Raw genomic sequence first — 17,612 nt, 5'->3', positions numbered from 1 at the left:
AAGAATAAAGAAAAAGAAAAAAAAAGAAAACAAACAAAGAAATACTGGTTATCGTAGTAAAGTGTTACACCAACTCTTGATTGTCTCATATTTTTGTTTATTCAAAGGCAAAGAGAAAAGGGCATAGCAGTAATCATCTCTTTTTTTTTTTCTATAGAATCAATAAGGGCATATGTTGAAACTAAATGTAGTTATTTACATGAACTAATTTTTTTTCTCTTGGTTGTTGTTGTTGTTGTTGTTAAGACTAAGGAGTGTAAGTGGCATAAAAGGTAATTTAAAACATAGTATCAGACATTGTTGGTTGAGGATAAATAAATTGCTCGTCATCATCAGAGTTATAATTGGAATAAATTGAATTTTGCATAAGAGTGGCATTGTTGGGATGAACAAGACATCCAGGACAAACACAGTTGCTTCCGAAATAACATGTTACAATTCGGCTTGAAGACGCTTGGTGAGAGTCAAATTGAGGTACTTCTTGTTGCTGGTTTGAAAGAGGCGTGATGGTTACCATGACAGATTCTTTTTGAGGTTGTCCGACAAGTGCTGAACATGAAGCATGGGGTATAATACTTCCACACATAGTGTGTCGCAAGTGGTGTATAGGGGATGATGATGAGGAAGCAGTGGAGGTGGTAGTCGCTGAACGTACCATATCCGCACTTACATGATTGTCTTTTTGTTCATAAAAGACTTTGTTCAAAAGCTTGGTGAGTTCATCAGAACTTCTTTCAAATTCAAAGGGATCGACACATGGAATAAAGTCATTCATATCCGCATAAACAGAATGAGGTGAGCTTGAAGAAGCAGAGCAACTGCTATACGATGCTACATCAGGCAAGAAAAATGACTGCATGTCTACAAGCATATCTGATTGGAATTGCGTAGATACCATCATTGTGCTGTTGGCTGCTTCGATAGAAGACATGGTGGATCTTCTATTGGTTGCTTTTCGGCTCATTCGACGAGGACTTCTACCCAAGAATGAAACGTCAGAAGCACTAGTAGACCGCTTAAAAGTATTTTCTTGATGCTGCATACTCCCTCGAGATCTTGAGGGTAGTACAATATGAGAACCATCAGGAATTTTAGTTGATGTGCCTGAATTAGCATACATTATTTTGGAATTCATCTCATGACATGTACACTGGGATGTTCCTTGAACTAGGTCTGAATAAGAAATGCCTCCATGACTCTCTGAACATTGATAACAGTACTGCTTTTGATGCGAGATGGCTGTGATTTGAATACGTTAGCCTCTATATAGAAATTCATTTGATATTACTTTTTGACTTGTTAGAACAAGAACATTTCATATGCGCTTGTTTTGTCTTTCTTAAATCTCTGCAATGAGAGCATTGTGTTACTGGTCTTCCTTTCTTCCGAATTTCAAAAAGTGGTCGTTCAATATGATTGCAATTAGAAGAACGATGACCCTATCATCATTGTGAATCTAAATTAAATTAAGAAAAAAAAGATTTACCTTGACACATGTATTACAAGCAAATTTTATGCCGTTAATGAGCATGTTTAATTAAGTATACAAGAGCTTTTCTTTAAAGAAAGACCCTAATGCTATTTATTGCTAAAGAAAATCAAATTAATTTTTACTTGCTCACAAGTAGGAGAATATTACCTATTTTTTTTTTATTATTATTATTGAGTTAACCTCTTGAAGTAAAATAAAGAAAAGAAAAGAAAAATAAAAATAAAAAGAAAAAGAAAGAGAGAAAGAAAGATTTGTTAAAAAAAGTAAATAATAAAACACTGTCTTGACCTCTTTTCAATGTCTTTTTACGTCGATCACTCAATATCGTAATTTGAGATATTTTTATACAAAAAAAAAAAGAAAACCTTATATATCAAATCCCTTTTCCCGAACTTAATTAGTTTACACAGTCATAAAAAGGAGATCAAGTAGTATGATGAATGAGGCATATTGTGATAGCTGGCTAAAATCTCTCAAGAAACGTCCCTTATTAGACATCTTTCAATAGCGATTTAAGCGCAAATAAATTGGCTGGCTTTCTCCTATACAACAGACATCATTGCACGTGTAGTTAACTGAGTAAAGTCACGTATTTCTTTTTGGCTGAACAGAACAGCTCCTTATTTTCTTGTGGCAATGAAGTTAGTTGACAATAAAATACAGAATGCCTGTGTTAATGCAGGTCCCTTTTTCAGCCAATCACCTAGAAAATTTTTTATTTCATTTTTCTTTCTCTCATAATAATGCAGTTAACTTTGGAAAGGCTACAATTTTTGCTTACTGAGTTGTCTGCCTGGGTCCAATTGATTGTGGCTATATTAGGCTTAATAGCTATACTGTTACCTTTCTTTCAAAGATTGGCTGTTTACCACGATGACACTAGTTATTTATTACCTGATTACTTTATCTCTTTTTTGCATACTGTCTTTAGTCAGATGAGAATCCCTCAACTGATGATGTATATTCGACCTCAAGAATACTATGATAACCTATCCAAAAAATTAAATGGTAAACGAGACACGCCTTTGTCTATCACCAATTTTTAATGAGTTTATGTTAGAAAGTACACTGGCAAAGACCTCAGCAGAAGCAGCTATTTGCCTCAGTTCTGGCTTGGATGCCAGTGATGAAACTGCGCTTGTGTCCGGTCTTGTCAACACGGGCAATTCTTGCTTTCTCAACTCAGTATTGCAGGTAAACAGTTGAATTTATATATAGAGAGATTAAGCCATTTATTTAGGCCATGTCTTCTTTACCCCAATTACATCTTTATCTAGCACAAGTCAATTATGTATCCACAGGCATTTCATTACCAGTCACTCGATCTTTACTCAAAACAATTCGATCCCTCGCTAAACCACTTGAGAAACGTACTTCATTTCGCCCTGTCGATATTGTAACAGCACTCTCTTCTAATCGTCGTATCATCAGTCGTGAACAGCAAGACGCACAAGAGTTCTTTCAGATCGTATCGAGTGCCATTGATGTAGAAGGTCAAAAGATAGCCAAAACAGATAGATTAGGAGGAGGACTGAAGGATGTATTGAGCCCACCTCAAAGCATTGTTCATTGGATCCACCGAAAAAGACCAAAGCATCATGCGGAAAACCCTTTTACAGGCTTATTGGCCAACCGACTATCTTGTATGCAATGTGGATATACTGTAAGATAGACCAAGTGCACAGTATGCAATGATTAATGAACATAGGGGGCCATTCGTCATTTCTCTTTCAATAATATTCAACTGAATGTACCCAACAAATACACGACAACACTTCAAGAATGTCTGTCTCAGTTTACATCGATGGAATATTTACAAGACGCAAGTTGTCGTAAATGTTCGTTTGAAATCACTGTCAAATCACTAGAAGCAGACATTGAAAAACTCCAATATCAGTCCAAGAAACTTAAGAAGTCAGACGTGAAAAAGAAAAGAGAATTAGTTGTTCAGCTTGTGAGTCTAGAAAAAGCAAAACAACAAGTTGAATATAGGCTGAAGATGGGACGTATAGAAGAAGAAGACGATCAAGACAGACTCCCATTGTTACGATCTGTTAGTCGAATGAGTAGTAAACAAGTCATGCTTGCTAAACCACCCAAGATTTTGTGTTTGCATATCTCTCGTTCTGCCTTTTTAAACACAGGTGCCGTGTATAAAAATACCTGCCAGCTTATGTTTCCTGAATATTTGGATGTTTCGCCTTTTAGTACGAATGGCACTCTGCATACACAACCCAACGTGCCTATATCCATACCCGAAAAGAACACGACTTATTATCGATTGATGAGTGTCATTGTTCATTATGGCAGTCATAGCTTTGGCCATTATGTGGCATTCAAACGAAGAATATTTGCAGATCAGTGTCAATGTCATGGTTGTCAGGGAGATGGACAGCCAGAAGAATGGAAATGTCAAAATACTTGGTATCGTATCTCAGATTCCAAAGTAGACGAATGCTCATTGGAGGATGTCCTAAGGTCCAACCCTTATATGCTCTTGTATGAACTAACAGAGGAAGAACAAGAAGTAGCATTGTCTGATGACTCGTCTGAGGAGGTAGTCATTGACTATAATATACCAACAAAAGATGATGCTACGAGAGAAGCATTAAGGATAGCTAATTCGTTGATGATGGGAGATCAACATGATATGCTGCTGGCAGCTAATAAGGGTACTGCAGTGGCATAGTCATTAGTTACACATTGATAGAGTTCAAACTATATTCAATTATATATAAAATCAGCATGCTTTTCTCTTATTGGTAATTTATGCTTACAAAAGGGACATTTGTGTTTTATCAAAGTGTAACGTGTAACCATGATTGGTGGGAAATACATAAAGCAACCTTATATTTTTGGTTTTTTTTTCTCTTTACTATTATTATTATTATGAACCAAATCAGAGTAGCATTAAACAAGTTGCCTCCTGGACCCACGATCAATATCCTCCGTAAGGTATTCTCCATGCCTTCACCAGTGGCAAGGCTAATCCTGAACGATATCACCAAACCTCGTTCATCGCATAAACCATGGATCCACAAAGTAACAGGAAACAATGAATGGTCAGGCTGTTGGATTGGAGAGAATATCAAACACTTGGATCAAGCTTCTTTAATGAAGCGAATTAATGAATCTGATATTGTGTTCTTTAATGTGCATGGTAAACAAAAAAAAAACAAGAGTACATGTTCATCAAACTCATATTTGTTCTAGGTGGTGGATTTCGAATAGGCAGTTGTACTATGTATATGGACACATGGATTCAGTGGATCAAAGTACTCAAATTACACTATGGAATGCAAGTCATGATCATGTCAATTGACTATCGCCTTGCACCAGAATACAAATACCCAAGCCCAGTAGAAGATGTTGTCCGTGCCTATGAATATCTCACCAGAACATTGCAAGTGGATGCCAATAAGATCATCGTCTCAGGTGACTCTGCGGGAGCCTCTCTGATTCTCGAAATGTTGTTTATTACACACGATCCAAGCATGTTTGAGATTGTTACAGACGACGAGAGTGGTCCAACCCTGACTGAGCTCCCTCGACCTGCAGCAGCCGTCTTTTCGTCTCCTCTTGTGACAGATAAAACAAACTCAGCATCATGGAAGCACAATGTAAAATATGATTACATTACACAATACACAGCCAAAATTATCAAAAAGGATTACTTTGAGCCTGTAACTGATGCTGAGGAAGACAATCCCATCTTGGGCATTGCCAAACTTGAATCAGGTTTCCATGCTTTCTTACCAGAGCAAGTGTTGATGTTTATCGGCAACAAAGAAGTGCTGCGTGATGATGCACTTGAATTGGCTCAAAAAGCACAAAGCGACGGGGTTTATTGGGAAACAGTGGTAGAAGATTGTGTGCATGATTGGTTCTGTGTAAGAGAAATCGTCAAGGACAAGAAAATGCTGTTGCGTGCAGATGCTACCTTTGCTAGCTTTTGCTATCGAGCTGTACGACATGGTCAAGGTAACACTCCCACGGCTATACCATATGAAGATATTATGAATGCAAGTGGCTATTCAATCAGAAGATCCAATGAAGGACTCGATGTTGTCCTTGAAGAAGAAGAAGATGATGATGATACTGACTTGGAGTCTGTGACTGTAGGCGTGGCCGATTTAGGCAAAAAAAAGCTTGCTAGTGATAACACGATTGTAGTGACCGAGAAAGTGATAAAACAAAAGACAGAAACTGTTTTTGTCTAATAAACATTGGAAAAAGGGATATTTATGCACAAAGGATTTGGAAGACCGATCCATTATCAAGTAAAAATTCCTCTTGTTCTTTTTGTCTCTCTTTTTTTTTCTTCTTGCATAACTTATATATATAGAATCTTGATTATTAGACACATTATGAGTTCCATATCGATACATAGTCTATTGGTACTAGGTCAAGCATTATGGACAAACACAGCATCATGTAATTATACTACCATGCTAACAGAATCATTACCTGAACCTCCAACACCTCCTCCAACGCGACCTCACCATCGTCCTCACCCTGACGACGAAGGCTGTAAACTGCTAGACTCATTTGCTATTCTTGTTCAAATGGCTCTTGTTTCTTCTGCTTTGATAACACTCTTCTATAAGCGCAGTCGAGAACGCCCTCAAAGACCAGTCCTTGTTTGGTATCTATAAAACAATCCCCTGAAGTGTTTCTAAACTGTATTAGGGCATTGGATGTCAGCAAACAATTTGCAGGAGCAGCAGTCATTCATTTTTTAAACTTGGCCATCAGTTATATTGCTGGCCGACCACGCAATGGAGGTCCCAAAACTAATTTATGCGTATGGTATTTTCTTAACGTGGCCGTCGATACAACATTGGGTGTAGCCATCTTATGGGGTTGGCTTCATTTGATTCAGGCCATATTAACAAAGTTAGGCGTAAAGCAACTTGAGACAGGTCGGTATGGTCCTCCTCCAGTGTATCGTATGTTGATGCCTTGGTTTAAACAGACATGTGTTTTCATTCTGGCTGAATCATTGATGAAATTATGCGTTTATGGTATGTTTCGCCACTTGCCATTTTTGTTTGCGTTTGGTGAATGGGTACTCAGATGGACCAAGGGCAATTATCGATACCAAGTCATTTTTGTCATGCTTGTGTAAGTCATACTAAAGACAATTCAATAGCTTAATATGAGTTATTTAGATTTCCATTGATCATGAACATGATTCAGTTCTGGATTGTGGATACGATTGTTAAGGTGTCCCCTATGTCAGTAACAACATCGCCAGCAGTAATTGATCAAGAAGCTGACCAACAGTCAGAAGAACATGATGAAAATTCTCCTCTTTTACCAAAATAATAGTAGAATACACCATACTATTGTTACATTTATTTATTTTTCTTTGCAGGAGATAAATGGACACTCGTACACATTTGATTGCTTGATGTTAATTTAAAGTCAGAAGAGGGGTAATAAATACAAATTCAAATCCGATCTTTTTATTTTTCTCTCTTTCTTTCTTTTAAATCATGGCTCGTTTTGGTTTTGCTTCCCTTTTATTCACAGTGCTGATGGCACTTGCTACTTTTAGCTATGTATCTGCTGCTGTTGGCCCTTTGATTACTGACAAAGGTAAATAAGTTTTAATGAACGCGTGTCATACTCAATATTCATAGTTTACTTTGATATCAAGCAAGGTGATGAAGAACTCGGTCGTATCGTGATTGGTTTGTACGGCAAGACGACCCCCAATACTGTCAAAAACTTTAAGGAATTGGCTACTGGTGAACATGGTTTCGGCTACAAGGGCTCTACTTTCCACCGTGTTATCAAGAACTTTATGATTCAAGGTGGTGACTTTACCAATGGTGATGGTACTGGTGGCAAATCTGTCTTCGGTAGTAAGTTCAAGGATGAAAACTTCAAGTTGAGACACACTGGTCCTGTAAGTAAAATAAGCTCAATTCTGTGTGTTTGCTAACCTTATATAGGGTGTTCTTTCTATGGCTAATTCTGGTCCTGATACCAATGGCTCTCAATTCTTTATTACTACTGTTCAAACCCCTTGGTTAAATGGCAGACATGTTGTCTTTGGTAAGGTCATTGAAGGTATGGATGTTGTTACCAAGATCGAAAACTGTGAAAAAGGGTAAGTTTATTCTATTCATACACACATATGTACTTATTTGTTTCTATAGTTTCAGAGACAGACCCAAGGTTGATATTGTCATTGCTGATTCAGGTGCTTTGCCTGTTGAAGTTGTTGAACATGCTGAATTGTAAAAATAAATAAACAAATAAACACTTTTTATGTAAATCATGACTTTTTTTTTGTAGCAATAAGTTGTTATGGATGTCAGAGTTGTGAAGTCATAACAAACATTTCTTTCTGAGTTTTGAAAAATAGGTCTAGAAACAGCATAGAATCGTCTCCAACTGAAGCTGAAATAACATTCCTTTTGAAAGAGATCTGAAATATCAAACATGGACTAGATTGGTTAAGAAGGAATTAGAAAAGGCTGCGGATTCTCTTTTCTTGATCTGCTATACGTTGATGAGTAAGGAATACATGCGCAGTTTAAATTGCAAAAGTAACTTCCGTCATGCCTTTATAAATTTTTAACCATGATATTTTATCTTTTTTTCTTCTTTTCTCCTTTTCTTTTTAATAAAGCAAGAAAATGTCTATGAATGTTGATTCCGACCAAACGATTGATGAAGGATTATACTCTCGTCAACTGTAAGTATTCCTTTTTGGTATCGAAGCACGCGTTTTAATAGAGCCTTAGTTATGTTTTGGGTCATGAAGCTATGAAGAAAATGAGTGTGGCTCACGTCTTGATTGTTGGTTTAAGGGGCCTTGGTGTAGAAATTGGTACAATCAATAAGAAATAGAGTGTTATTTACTTACATGTCTATGATAGCCAAAAACGTTGTTTTAGCTGGTGTCAAGAGTGTTACGCTTTGGGACCCTACACCTACTCAAATGTCTGATTTATCTGCTCAAGTAGGTGATAAGCACACAAACGTAAGATGATAACCACAATTATGTTCTAGTTTTATTTGACAGAGCAAGATATTGGTAAACCTCGTGCTCAAGTGACTCAACCCAAGTTAGCAGAATTGAATCAATACGTGCCTGTTCATCTTTTAGAAGGCGAATTGACCCAAGATAACTTGAAGAAATATAAGGTAGTCGTTGTTACTGACATGCCATTGTCTCAACAATTGGCTATTTCTGAAATCTGTCACGCCAACAACATTCATTTTATTTCTACTGAAATTCGTGGTCTCTTTGGTCGTATCTTTAATGATTTCGGTTCCAAGTTTGAGGTGATTGATACCAATGGTGAAGAGCCTTTGCATGGTATGATTGCCAATATTTCCAAGGTAATATGTCCTGTATGTGTTTATACGTATATACTTATGTGAAAACAGGAACAAGAAGGCATTGTTACTTGCTTGGACGAAGTGCGTCATGGCTTGGAAGATGGCGACTATGTTACTTTCAAGGAAATCCAAGGTATGACTGAATTGAATGACATTACTCCTCGCAAGGTCAAGGTCTTTGGTCCTTATAGTTTTAGCATTGGTGATACTTCTGAATTTGGTGATTATACAAATGGAGGTCTTTTTACTCAAGTCAAAATGCCTAAATACATTGATTTCGTAAGTTTACTAGTTTACATAACTCAGTCACTCATTTGAAACAGAAATCTTATAAAGAAAGTTTAAGTGAGCCCGAATTCTTGGTCTCTGATTTCGCCAAATTCGATCGTCCTATACAACTTCACTTGGGTTTCCAAGCCTTATCCAGATTTGTTGAAAAGCATGGTCGTTATCCCAAGCCTAGAAATGAACAAGATGCCAATGAAGTATTTGAATTCACCAAGATATTGGTGGATTCTGTTGAAGAAAAGCCTGAGTTAGACGAAAAACTCATCAAGGAATTAGCTTATCAATCTGCTGGTGAACTCTCACCTATGGTGGCTGTCTTTGGTGGTATGACAGCTCAGGAAGTGCTCAAGGCTGTTAGTGGTAAATTTAATCCTATTCATCAATACATGTACTTTGATGCACTTGAGGCTCTTCCTACTAGTGTCACTTTGACTGAAGAAGAGTGCAAGCCTGTAAGTAGGAGTGTCACCTGTTTTTTTGTCATCTCATCATCTGTAGGTCGGTTCTCGTTATGATGGTCAAATTGCAGTCTTTGGTAAGACATTCCAAGAAAAGATTGCCAACACCAATGAGTTCCTTGTGGGTGCTGGTGCCATTGGTTGTGAAATGCTTAAGAACTGGGCCATGATGGGTCTGGGTACAGGTCCTAAAGGCCATTTGACTATCACTGATATGGACACTATTGAAAAAAGTAACTTGAACAGACAATTCTTGTTTAGAGCTGGTGATGTTGGTGTAAGTCATTTGCAAGTTATGCTATCACAAAGATACTAACCAACAAGTAGAAATTGAAATCAGAATGTGCTTCTGCTGCTGTATCCAGAATGAACCCTGATTTGAATGGTAAGATCACCATTCATCAAGAAAGAGTAGGCCCTGATACTGAAAGTAAGTAAAAAAGAAAAAGAAATACAATGAAAATTGGTATTCATGATCATGTAGACATTTACGACGACGACTTTTTTGAATCTCTGGACGGTGTGACCAATGCACTTGATAATGTCGAAGCACGCAAGTACATGGACAGAAGATGTGTTTATTATCGTAAGCCTCTTTTGGAGTCCGGTACTTTGGGTACAAAGGGTAACACACAAGTGATTTTGCCCTTCTTGACCGAATCCTACTCTTCTTCTCAAGACCCTCCAGAAAAGTCTATTCCTATCTGTACATTGAAGAACTTCCCTAATGCTATTGAACATACCATTCAATGGGCTCGTGATTTGTTTGAAGGTTATTTCAAACAACCTGCTGATAATGTCAATCTGTACTTGACTCAACCTAACTTTGTGGAAGCTACTTTGAAGCAAGGTGGTACAAGCAAAGACACGATTGAAGCTGTCTACAACAGCTTGGCCATAGACAAGCCCAGTACCTTTGCTGACTGTGTTGCTTGGGCTCGTCTCAAGTTTGAGGAATTGTTCAGTAACAACATTCGTCAATTGTTGTTCAATTTCCCTCCCGATGCTGTCACTTCCACTGGTCAAAAGTTCTGGTCTGGACCTAAGCGTGCTCCTACACCTCTTGAATTTGATGTCAACAACCGTGCTCATCTTGATTTCATTATTGATGCTGCTAATTTGCATGCTTACAATTATGGTTTGGAAGAAAACACAGATGAAGCCTATATTCGTAAGGAATTGGCAAATGTGATTGTGCCTGAATTCAAGCCCAAGGAAGGTGTCAAGATTCAAGTCCAAGAAAACGAAACAGTGGATAACGACAATGGCGCTGACAGTTTGGATGAATTGATCTCCAAGTTGCCCTCTCCTTCTAGTGTCGGTAACTTCCGTTTACAACCTGCTGAATTCGAAAAAGACGATGATTCTAACCATCACATTGACTTTATCACGGCTGCTTCTAACTTGCGTGCCATGAACTATGGCATCACACCTGCAGATCGTTACAAGACCAAATTCATTGCTGGTAAGATCATTCCTGCCATTGCCACCACCACAGCCATGGTCACGGGTCTTGTCTGTCTTGAACTCTACAAGATCTTGGATGGTAAGAAGGATTTGGAACAATACAAGAATGGCTTTGTCAACCTAGCTCTTCCTTTCTTTGGTTTCTCTGAACCTATTGCTATGCCTACACTTGAATACAATGGTATCAAGTTTAGTTTATGGGATCGATTTGATATTGACCATGACATGACTCTTCAAGAATTCATTGATTATTTCCAAAATGAGCACAAGTTGGAGGTAACCATGGTTTCTTCAGGTGTTTCCATGCTTTACTCTTTCTTTATGAACAAGAAGAAGGCTGCCGAACGTTTGAACATGAAGTTGTCTGAAGTGGTCGAATCTGTCTCTAAAAAGCCTATTCCTTCTCACGTCAAGTCTTTGATATTTGAAATTTGTGTCAATGATGCTGATGATGAAGATGTTGATGTTCCTTATGTCCGAGTCAAGATTAGACAATAAACTTGAGAAGGGGGAATATACAGATCTTTTAATAAACATATATACAGAATAAGCTTACAAAAGCAATGAAGGAGGTGACCCAATAAGTACACTGTGTTCAGAAAAGGATGGAATAAAGTAAAATCCTGCGACAAGTACAATGTAGCTTAAAATGAGAATACTTCCTTTGAAATAATTAGCCTTTCCTTCTTGATAAGTATAGGTCAACAAAAAGACAGAAAAGATCACACTGATCACATCCCATCGAGGAAACACAAGACTATAGAGAATGTTAACCATGTCAACCATTTTTTTTTTTGTTACTTACCTAAAGGTAAACTGAGCTAATTCTTCTTTTCCATAATTATACCAAAACGAAAATGCAACCATAGCAGGAATTTGTAATAAACACACTTGTAATGCATAAGCAGAACCGATTTCCATACTAAGCACAATGTTGCCATACATGGCAAATGAGATAGCATTCATGAATTCAGTGATATTAGGCACAAGGGCAAACAAAGTTAAGCCCAGAAACTTTTCATCCATAGGGAAGTTTTGCATGACTTCGTCCACTGTATCTACCAAGATTTCTGCAATAATCGAATACAAGAGTGTACAACCAAACAGGATGATAAAACTCTTGTTTCTGCCCCAGTTAGGTGAGTCATGACCTGCTACTTCTTCGTCCTCTCTTTCATCTTCATCCACAAGTGTGTTGACGACAGGAATGGAAGCATGTGGGATAGTACTGTCTTTAGGAAGTGCAAGTGCCACAGGTGACTGCATGATGGGTGGCGATGGATTATAATGGACTGCAGTGGAATGGCCTTCGATATGGTCTTCTGTGGGCTCATGGTGAGGATGAATCAATTGAGAAATAAGATGCGTGGGTATCAGTCGTTGATAGTATGTTAACTTGTTCTTGTTTTGATGTGTGTTGTTCTTCCAGACCATGTCTACATGCGTATGTAAACTGAAAACTAATCCTATAATATAGGCCTATATATAATACGGTTAAGTACATGTAATACACTATCTCATGTGTGCTTACAGAAGGTAAAATAGCAGCACAGAGCCACATGAGAGGCTTCACACTGTTTTGATAAACAGGGTCATGGGTTGGATTCAGTTGATCATAATAACATCTTGAACAAGCGATGGTTCCATTATTGTTGACTATGTCTGGACATCCAATACATTTTAACTCAAACTACAGCGAGATCAATACATGATGTGTAGACACAAACAAGGACTTACGGATCCAAACATTTGATAGAACAGGGTAGGTGTCAATGCACCAATGATAGCCATAATCAACATGGTGGAAGTAACACCAGCACTTTTAGAATTGAACCTTTGTTCTTTTTGTTTGACAGCACCACTCACCATAGAACATCCAGGCATCAATAACACACCTGCCAATAAACTGCCGATCAAGGCACCTTCTACCAATGCACTCTTACCACTCACAAGAGCCACAGCATATAGAATGATTTCAATAATACTACCAAAGGTGGCATTGATCACTGCACCTACACCCATACTACTTTGAGCAGAAATAGAACTGACACTCATACCGATAAAATAAGAGAGTGGGATGACCGATGCCAAAGAAAGTGCAAACACCATAGCAGAAGCAGTGATCCATGTACCTGGAAAACGGTCTTTCAGAAGCCAATCATCCAAAATCACAAAAAAGACCAACGGTATCAGGTTGATGAAAATGATGTTGATCCCATCATACGTGTACTTGTAGTACTGTAGACCGATGGCTTGATAAGTACAGAGCAAGATCACAGAAGGTTTGCCTGATGTGTCTGGTTGAATCAGACCTGAGGGACTTGATTTGAAACGCAGTGATAAAGGGTGGCGATACAAATGACGTATCAGGATATAGTTTAACTTGGCCATGGGAATCGAAATGACACACATCCAGCAAACAGCCGATACTAAAAATAACAAAGGTGCAATAAAGCTAAAGAAGATCAAGTAATAGACTAACCCAGCTGGTCCAAGCTTCAAAATACGCTTGATATTGCTTTTATGCTTCTTTTGGCCGTTTAATAAACCGGTTTCTTCATCCAAAGTGCTTCCAATATGCGTGGGTGTGATTTCCACTTGACGTTCAACGTATCGACCAAATGGCCAAAGCAAATAAAATGCAAGTTCTCTCAACACACGAGTATAAGCATGACCACAACACACCCAAGGAAGAACAGAGATGATAAGTATGGTCAATGATAACCACCAACCAAACAATACAAACCACAAGATATTGCCTGGATTTAGGAATAGTTCCGGTGCAGGTGATGAATGAAGTGCTCGGTTAGCACTACGGACAACTGAACGAGACTTTTTATAAAGAGCAGGCTTCCAGATAGGCAAGCCAAAGGGATGGCTTTTATTCATGGCCTAAGAAGATCAATGTCAACTCGTATATCTCGCTTGGATGCTTACTTCTTGACGGTCCTTTAAAGTCATTTCTCTATCCGCTGAGCTTATCGAAACTGAGTCGTCTTGAGGTTCTTCTTCCTCTTCCTCTACTTGTTGTTCGCTTGAAATAGAAGGCTCAACATAACGCCGACTATTCCTTGTAGATAAAGAAGAAGTCGTTCTATTCAGTTTTGTCGGTGGACTCATAATAAGGAAAAGAAAAAAAAGAAAAAGAAAAAGGGTACAAGAAAGAAAAGGAAATTTTTTCTTTTATCTATCAAATTATTATTTATTCCGTAAGATTAGCCATGGCTTTTTCATAATCAGGTACCAATTCTTTTAATTTGGCTTTTTCTATGTCAAGTGTCTTGATTTGGCTTAAATGTCCCGCATGACGCAATATTTCCTTAAAGTGTCGAGCTTCTTGTTTCTCTACTAAAGTGTATGCTTCGCCTTCACGTCCTGCACGTGCAGTACGGCCCACACGATGAATGTATTTATCCATGTAATAGGGTACATCATAACTGATCACAAACTGAACGGAATCCAAATCAATACCACGGCCAATCAAATCCGAGCAAATCAACCTAGATTTGCATTGTAAGATACATTCAAATTTGTCTACTACTTACAAATCAATTTGGCCGCCTTTGAATTGCTTAAGAAGTTGTTTTCTCTGTACAGGTCTTAATTCACTTGAGTATTCCTTCACACGAATACGTTTCTCTTCAGGTTGTGTGGCTTCATAGGCTTCAATCAGCATATAGAGTCGCTGTGTGGACTCGACAGATTTCGTAAAACATAAACCTGACTTGATACCCAACTGATGAAGTAAATAAATCACCATGAGTGGCTTCTTCTCGGTAGGACAAATGGTCATGTATTCCTTAAGACCTTCAGGTGTTGTGTATTCTTGCTTCATGTCACTACCATCTTCATTTTGAACAGAAATATATTCGGGATCATTGAGATGCAATCCTGCAATTTTAGCAGGGTTTTTTGTTAATGTAGCAGAAAATAGTAGTTTTTGAATCTAGTCAAATTAGATTTAAAGACTAGTTATGAGATACTTACAGAAGGTACTTTGGGTAAGTCAAGTTCTGTAGAAGGTAAGCTATAACATGTCTTGAGGAAACTAGGAGCAATGGCATCTGATTCTGTCACACTAAGAGAATATAAGTCACTTGTTTGACATCTATGTTTATTTTACCCGTATTTGTCGTGTTTGAAATCCAAGGAAGGAGCATTCAAATGAGCCTCAGGGCGAGTAGCTAATAATATTTGATTCAACCAGTCATTGTAACTTTGATTTAAAAGACGATCTGCTTCATCAATTACTAAGAACCGGAGATGTTGGAGTGTAAAATTAGGTGTCAAAGTCAAATGGTCCATTAAACGACCAGGAGTTGTAATCAAAATGTCCACTCTGCTTTTACCACCATCTAAACTAGACATACTGTCAGCCAATGGACATGGCATATGTGCATACCTTTGTTCATTCGATCCAACTAATACATGTTGTTCATGTGCAAAAGACTGCTGACCAGATGCAGCTGCTACAACCAAGTTTGTACCTTTCACAAAGGCATCAAATGTCTCTTTTACTTGAGTCACTAAATCACGTGTGGGCAACACAATCACAGCTCTAAGACGAGTCACCACTCGCTTAGACAAGATATCAACAATGGGCAAGACATAAGCCATTGTTTTACCACTACCTGTAGGTGCTGAAATACAAAGATCTCCGGGCACTCTTCTTGTATCATACAATGCCTGTCTTCTGAGAAAGACAGGTATCACAGCCATTTGAACTACATTGAATGAGACATAGGTTTCATTGCCATGCTATTTTACCTGCAAATAAAGAAGAAAGACCTAAATCTTGACATCGCTGAACCAAATGAGAAGAGAGACCTACTTGATCTAATCCGCATGAATCTTTGGGTGATACGACAGTAGGCTGCAACATCCACTCAGGAATACCCATGCTCCTGAGCAACTTCTTTTCTTCTTTACTTCGTTTTGTCTTGGGTCCAACCATCTCTGGAAATGCTTCGAGTGTAGGCACATTATCTTGTTCTACTGGATCCATATCCATCGCTTCTTCAACAGGACTACTTTGTTCTTGACTTTCTTCTTCCTCTTCTTGTTCTGATGGCTGATGCTCTTGCTCTTGCTCATTTTCATCAGTTGCTTTTTCTTCTACTTCTGGCTCTTTCTTTCTATTTTTCTTTAATGGATCTGCTTTGATCTTTTTATGATCGTTTTCTTCTACTTGAGAACTATCTTTTCTTTTTTTACTTGCGAGTTTGTTGTTGAGTTTGTTAAGTCTTTCTTGTTTCTTCTCAAGCGTACGGGTATCTTCTTCGTTCTCTCCATTGTATCTATTGATCGAAAACATAGTAGATCTATAAAAAGAGAAGCTAATTTGGTAAAAAAAAATCTTTTTTTTCAAGAGGAAACATCTTATTCAAACTCAATCAAGGGCTTTATTTACATAAACTTTTTCTCTTTTTGGTGTAATGACAACGAATACAGTTTGATGAATTTAAACTATTCCATGCTTTAAAGATAAATAAATGAAGGTTTTTATGGGACGACAGTGATAACAAATAGTCCCTTTCTGCTTTTTGAAAAATGTATGTGATTGATGGAGATAATTGGCAAGCAAATAGTTCAACAAGCATGTAGTAATGAGAAAAAAAAGATACATATTATAAGTCGGTTCTTTTCAGTGGTAAGATGTCATTAGATTATATGAAGGTGATTGTGCCTATTTAATTAGATGCATTTTCTCAATCGAAAAATGAGCACACAAAAGGGCCTATGTAGCCTGTTTATACACGAGTACGTACTCCAAATACCTACAAACCATGTTTGCTAACATACAAGGTAACTTTGGAGTTGATTTGAGCCAGAAAAAGCGACTTGTAAAAAAATGGTCATTTTGACCATTCAACCAAAGGGTACTGTTCATGAAAATCATCTGTTTGACAACTCTCTAAGCTTTTTTTTATGCTACAGTATGAAAAATAGAGATATTGACAAGCTTAAACACCAAAAATGAGCGTAAGAAGCTCTAGTTTTTAATGAATGCGTTTGATTGCTAGTTATACTACAGAAATGATGAAATATAAGCGAAAGACTTCACAAGCATTCTTGCACATTTGCTCAAAATTTTGGCAGTAGACTAATTGTTTTTTCTATGTCATTAGATTCAGAACGTAGATATCTACAGCTTCTGTCACTGCACTAAAGTCCAATAACTGCGTCTTTATGGAGTTCTTAGCAAAGACTCGATTTTTTTTTTTGATTTTATTTGTCGCATGTATTAGTGGTCTCGAGAGGGACCCACTAAAAGAGGTGCTCAACAATTATTTATTATAAGAGGATTAAAAGAAACAAAAAGGGTATTACAATTTCAAAAAAAAAAAAAAAAAAAAAAAAAAAAAAAAAAGAAACCGAGAAAAAAAAAGAGCAGCTATTGCGAGAAAAGACCTCTCAAGATGAAAGGTCATTTTCAGTAGCTATACGCTTAATTTGATAGCAAGCGCTGTGAAGAACAGAGAGATAATGGAATGGTTGGTTCTGCATGGTATGGGTCCAATGGGCCTTCCAGATTTCAGAGAGACCGA

At 37.7% G+C, this 17,612-nt stretch overlaps 9 protein-coding genes across 9 annotated transcripts; 5 read left to right on the top strand and 4 right to left on the bottom strand.

Annotated features, from left to right (window-relative positions):
* Positions 1-277: 277 nt before the first annotated feature.
* Positions 278-1,120, bottom strand: B0P05DRAFT_569687 (uncharacterized protein; the record flags this gene model as incomplete). The annotated part of the gene is made up of 1 exon (XM_051581273.1): positions 278-1,120. The coding sequence occupies one exon, from the start codon at positions 1,118-1,120 to the stop codon at positions 278-280; it is 843 nt and encodes a 280-aa protein (XP_051437362.1).
* Positions 1,121-1,295: 175 nt separating this feature from the next.
* B0P05DRAFT_433809 (copper fist DNA binding domain-containing protein) lies at positions 1,296-1,531 on the bottom strand (the record flags this gene model as incomplete). Its single annotated transcript, XM_051573692.1, has 2 exons — positions 1,296-1,439; positions 1,487-1,531. Coding segments are annotated over 2 exons (189 nt in total), but the record flags the coding sequence as incomplete, so codon positions are not given.
* An 896-nt stretch (positions 1,532-2,427) lies between these two features.
* Positions 2,428-4,181, top strand: B0P05DRAFT_584969 (uncharacterized protein; the record flags this gene model as incomplete). Its single annotated transcript, XM_051582401.1, has 4 exons — positions 2,428-2,500; positions 2,553-2,686; positions 2,733-3,155; positions 3,201-4,181. The coding sequence occupies 4 exons, from the start codon at positions 2,428-2,430 to the stop codon at positions 4,179-4,181; spliced, it is 1,611 nt and encodes a 536-aa protein (XP_051437360.1).
* A 116-nt stretch (positions 4,182-4,297) lies between these two features.
* B0P05DRAFT_532127 (Alpha/Beta hydrolase protein) lies at positions 4,298-5,760 on the top strand. The gene is made up of 2 exons (XM_051577057.1): positions 4,298-4,652; positions 4,706-5,760. The coding sequence occupies exons 1-2, from the start codon at positions 4,382-4,384 to the stop codon at positions 5,710-5,712; spliced, it is 1,278 nt and encodes a 425-aa protein (XP_051437359.1). The 5' UTR covers positions 4,298-4,381; the 3' UTR covers positions 5,713-5,760.
* A 180-nt stretch (positions 5,761-5,940) lies between these two features.
* Positions 5,941-6,820, top strand: B0P05DRAFT_578006 (vacuolar membrane protein-domain-containing protein; the record flags this gene model as incomplete). Its single annotated transcript, XM_051581827.1, has 3 exons — positions 5,941-6,137; positions 6,182-6,616; positions 6,664-6,820. The coding sequence occupies 3 exons, from the start codon at positions 5,941-5,943 to the stop codon at positions 6,818-6,820; spliced, it is 789 nt and encodes a 262-aa protein (XP_051437358.1).
* A 170-nt stretch (positions 6,821-6,990) lies between these two features.
* On the top strand, positions 6,991-7,744 carry B0P05DRAFT_569683 (peptidyl-prolyl cis-trans isomerase B1; the record flags this gene model as incomplete). The annotated part of the gene is made up of 4 exons (XM_051581272.1): positions 6,991-7,093; positions 7,138-7,406; positions 7,453-7,610; positions 7,660-7,744. The coding sequence occupies 4 exons, from the start codon at positions 6,991-6,993 to the stop codon at positions 7,742-7,744; spliced, it is 615 nt and encodes a 204-aa protein (XP_051437357.1).
* A 339-nt stretch (positions 7,745-8,083) lies between these two features.
* B0P05DRAFT_506024 (ubiquitin-activating emzyme E1) lies at positions 8,084-11,609 on the top strand. The gene is made up of 9 exons (XM_051575528.1): positions 8,084-8,201; positions 8,251-8,336; positions 8,386-8,468; positions 8,519-8,851; positions 8,900-9,130; positions 9,175-9,591; positions 9,638-9,874; positions 9,925-10,027; positions 10,082-11,609. Exons 1-9 carry the CDS (start codon positions 8,143-8,145, stop codon positions 11,560-11,562), a joined length of 3,030 nt encoding a protein of 1,009 aa, XP_051437356.1. The 5' UTR covers positions 8,084-8,142; the 3' UTR covers positions 11,563-11,609.
* Positions 11,610-11,611: 2 nt separating this feature from the next.
* B0P05DRAFT_532110 (uncharacterized protein) lies at positions 11,612-14,216 on the bottom strand. The gene is made up of 3 exons (XM_051577056.1): positions 12,802-14,216; positions 12,596-12,754; positions 11,612-12,543 (listed from the first exon to the last, which is right to left on the bottom strand). The coding sequence occupies exons 1-3, from the start codon at positions 13,951-13,953 to the stop codon at positions 11,866-11,868; spliced, it is 1,989 nt and encodes a 662-aa protein (XP_051437355.1). The 5' UTR covers positions 13,954-14,216; the 3' UTR covers positions 11,612-11,865.
* Positions 14,197-16,439, bottom strand: B0P05DRAFT_532109 (P-loop containing nucleoside triphosphate hydrolase protein). Its single transcript, XM_051577055.1, has 6 exons — positions 15,832-16,439; positions 15,467-15,788; positions 15,188-15,424; positions 15,052-15,142; positions 14,610-15,010; positions 14,197-14,564 (listed from the first exon to the last, which is right to left on the bottom strand). The coding sequence occupies exons 1-6, from the start codon at positions 16,376-16,378 to the stop codon at positions 14,267-14,269; spliced, it is 1,896 nt and encodes a 631-aa protein (XP_051437354.1). The 5' UTR covers positions 16,379-16,439; the 3' UTR covers positions 14,197-14,266.
* Between the last annotated feature and the right edge of the window lie 1,173 nt (positions 16,440-17,612).

The sequence above is a fragment of the Gilbertella persicaria genome (genome assembly GCF_025201335.1).
Source record: "Gilbertella persicaria strain CBS 190.32 chromosome Unknown B0P05scaffold_9, whole genome shotgun sequence".
NCBI classification, from domain to species: Eukaryota; Fungi; Mucoromycota; class Mucoromycetes; order Mucorales; family Choanephoraceae; genus Gilbertella; species Gilbertella persicaria.
The sequence above is the reverse complement of the archived record's forward strand: the minus strand, read 5'-3'. Positions and strand labels throughout refer to the sequence as shown.

Excerpts from the sequence above, each read along its gene's own strand:
- B0P05DRAFT_532127 (XM_051577057.1), top strand. The coding sequence starts at position 4,382 with ATGAACCAAATCAGAGTAGCATTAAACAAGTTGCCTCCTGGACCCACG. Across the intron at positions 4,653-4,705 it reads TGTGTTCTTTAATGTGCATG|GTGGTGGATTTCGAATAGGC; the intron begins GTAAACAAAAAA and ends TATTTGTTCTAG.
- B0P05DRAFT_506024 (XM_051575528.1), top strand. The coding sequence starts at position 8,143 with ATGTCTATGAATGTTGATTCCGACCAAACGATTGATGAAGGATTATAC. Across the intron at positions 8,469-8,518 it reads TGTCTGATTTATCTGCTCAA|TTTTATTTGACAGAGCAAGA; the intron begins GTAGGTGATAAG and ends ATTATGTTCTAG. Across the intron at positions 9,131-9,174 it reads TGCCTAAATACATTGATTTC|AAATCTTATAAAGAAAGTTT; the intron begins GTAAGTTTACTA and ends CATTTGAAACAG.
- B0P05DRAFT_532110 (XM_051577056.1), bottom strand. The coding sequence starts at position 13,953 with ATGAATAAAAGCCATCCCTTTGGCTTGCCTATCTGGAAGCCTGCTCTT. Across the intron at positions 12,755-12,801 it reads TCTATCAAATGTTTGGATCC|TTTGAGTTAAAATGTATTGG; the intron begins GTAAGTCCTTGT and ends ATCTCGCTGTAG. Across the intron at positions 12,544-12,595 it reads GTGCTGCTATTTTACCTTCT|GCCTATATTATAGGATTAGT; the intron begins GTAAGCACACAT and ends TATTATATATAG.
- B0P05DRAFT_532109 (XM_051577055.1), bottom strand. The coding sequence starts at position 16,378 with ATGTTTTCGATCAATAGATACAATGGAGAGAACGAAGAAGATACCCGT. Across the intron at positions 15,425-15,466 it reads GTTGGATCGAATGAACAAAG|TTTAGATGGTGGTAAAAGCA; the intron begins GTATGCACATAT and ends CAGTATGTCTAG. Across the intron at positions 15,011-15,051 it reads ACTTACCCAAAGTACCTTCT|ATTCAAAAACTACTATTTTC; the intron begins GTAAGTATCTCA and ends TAATTTGACTAG.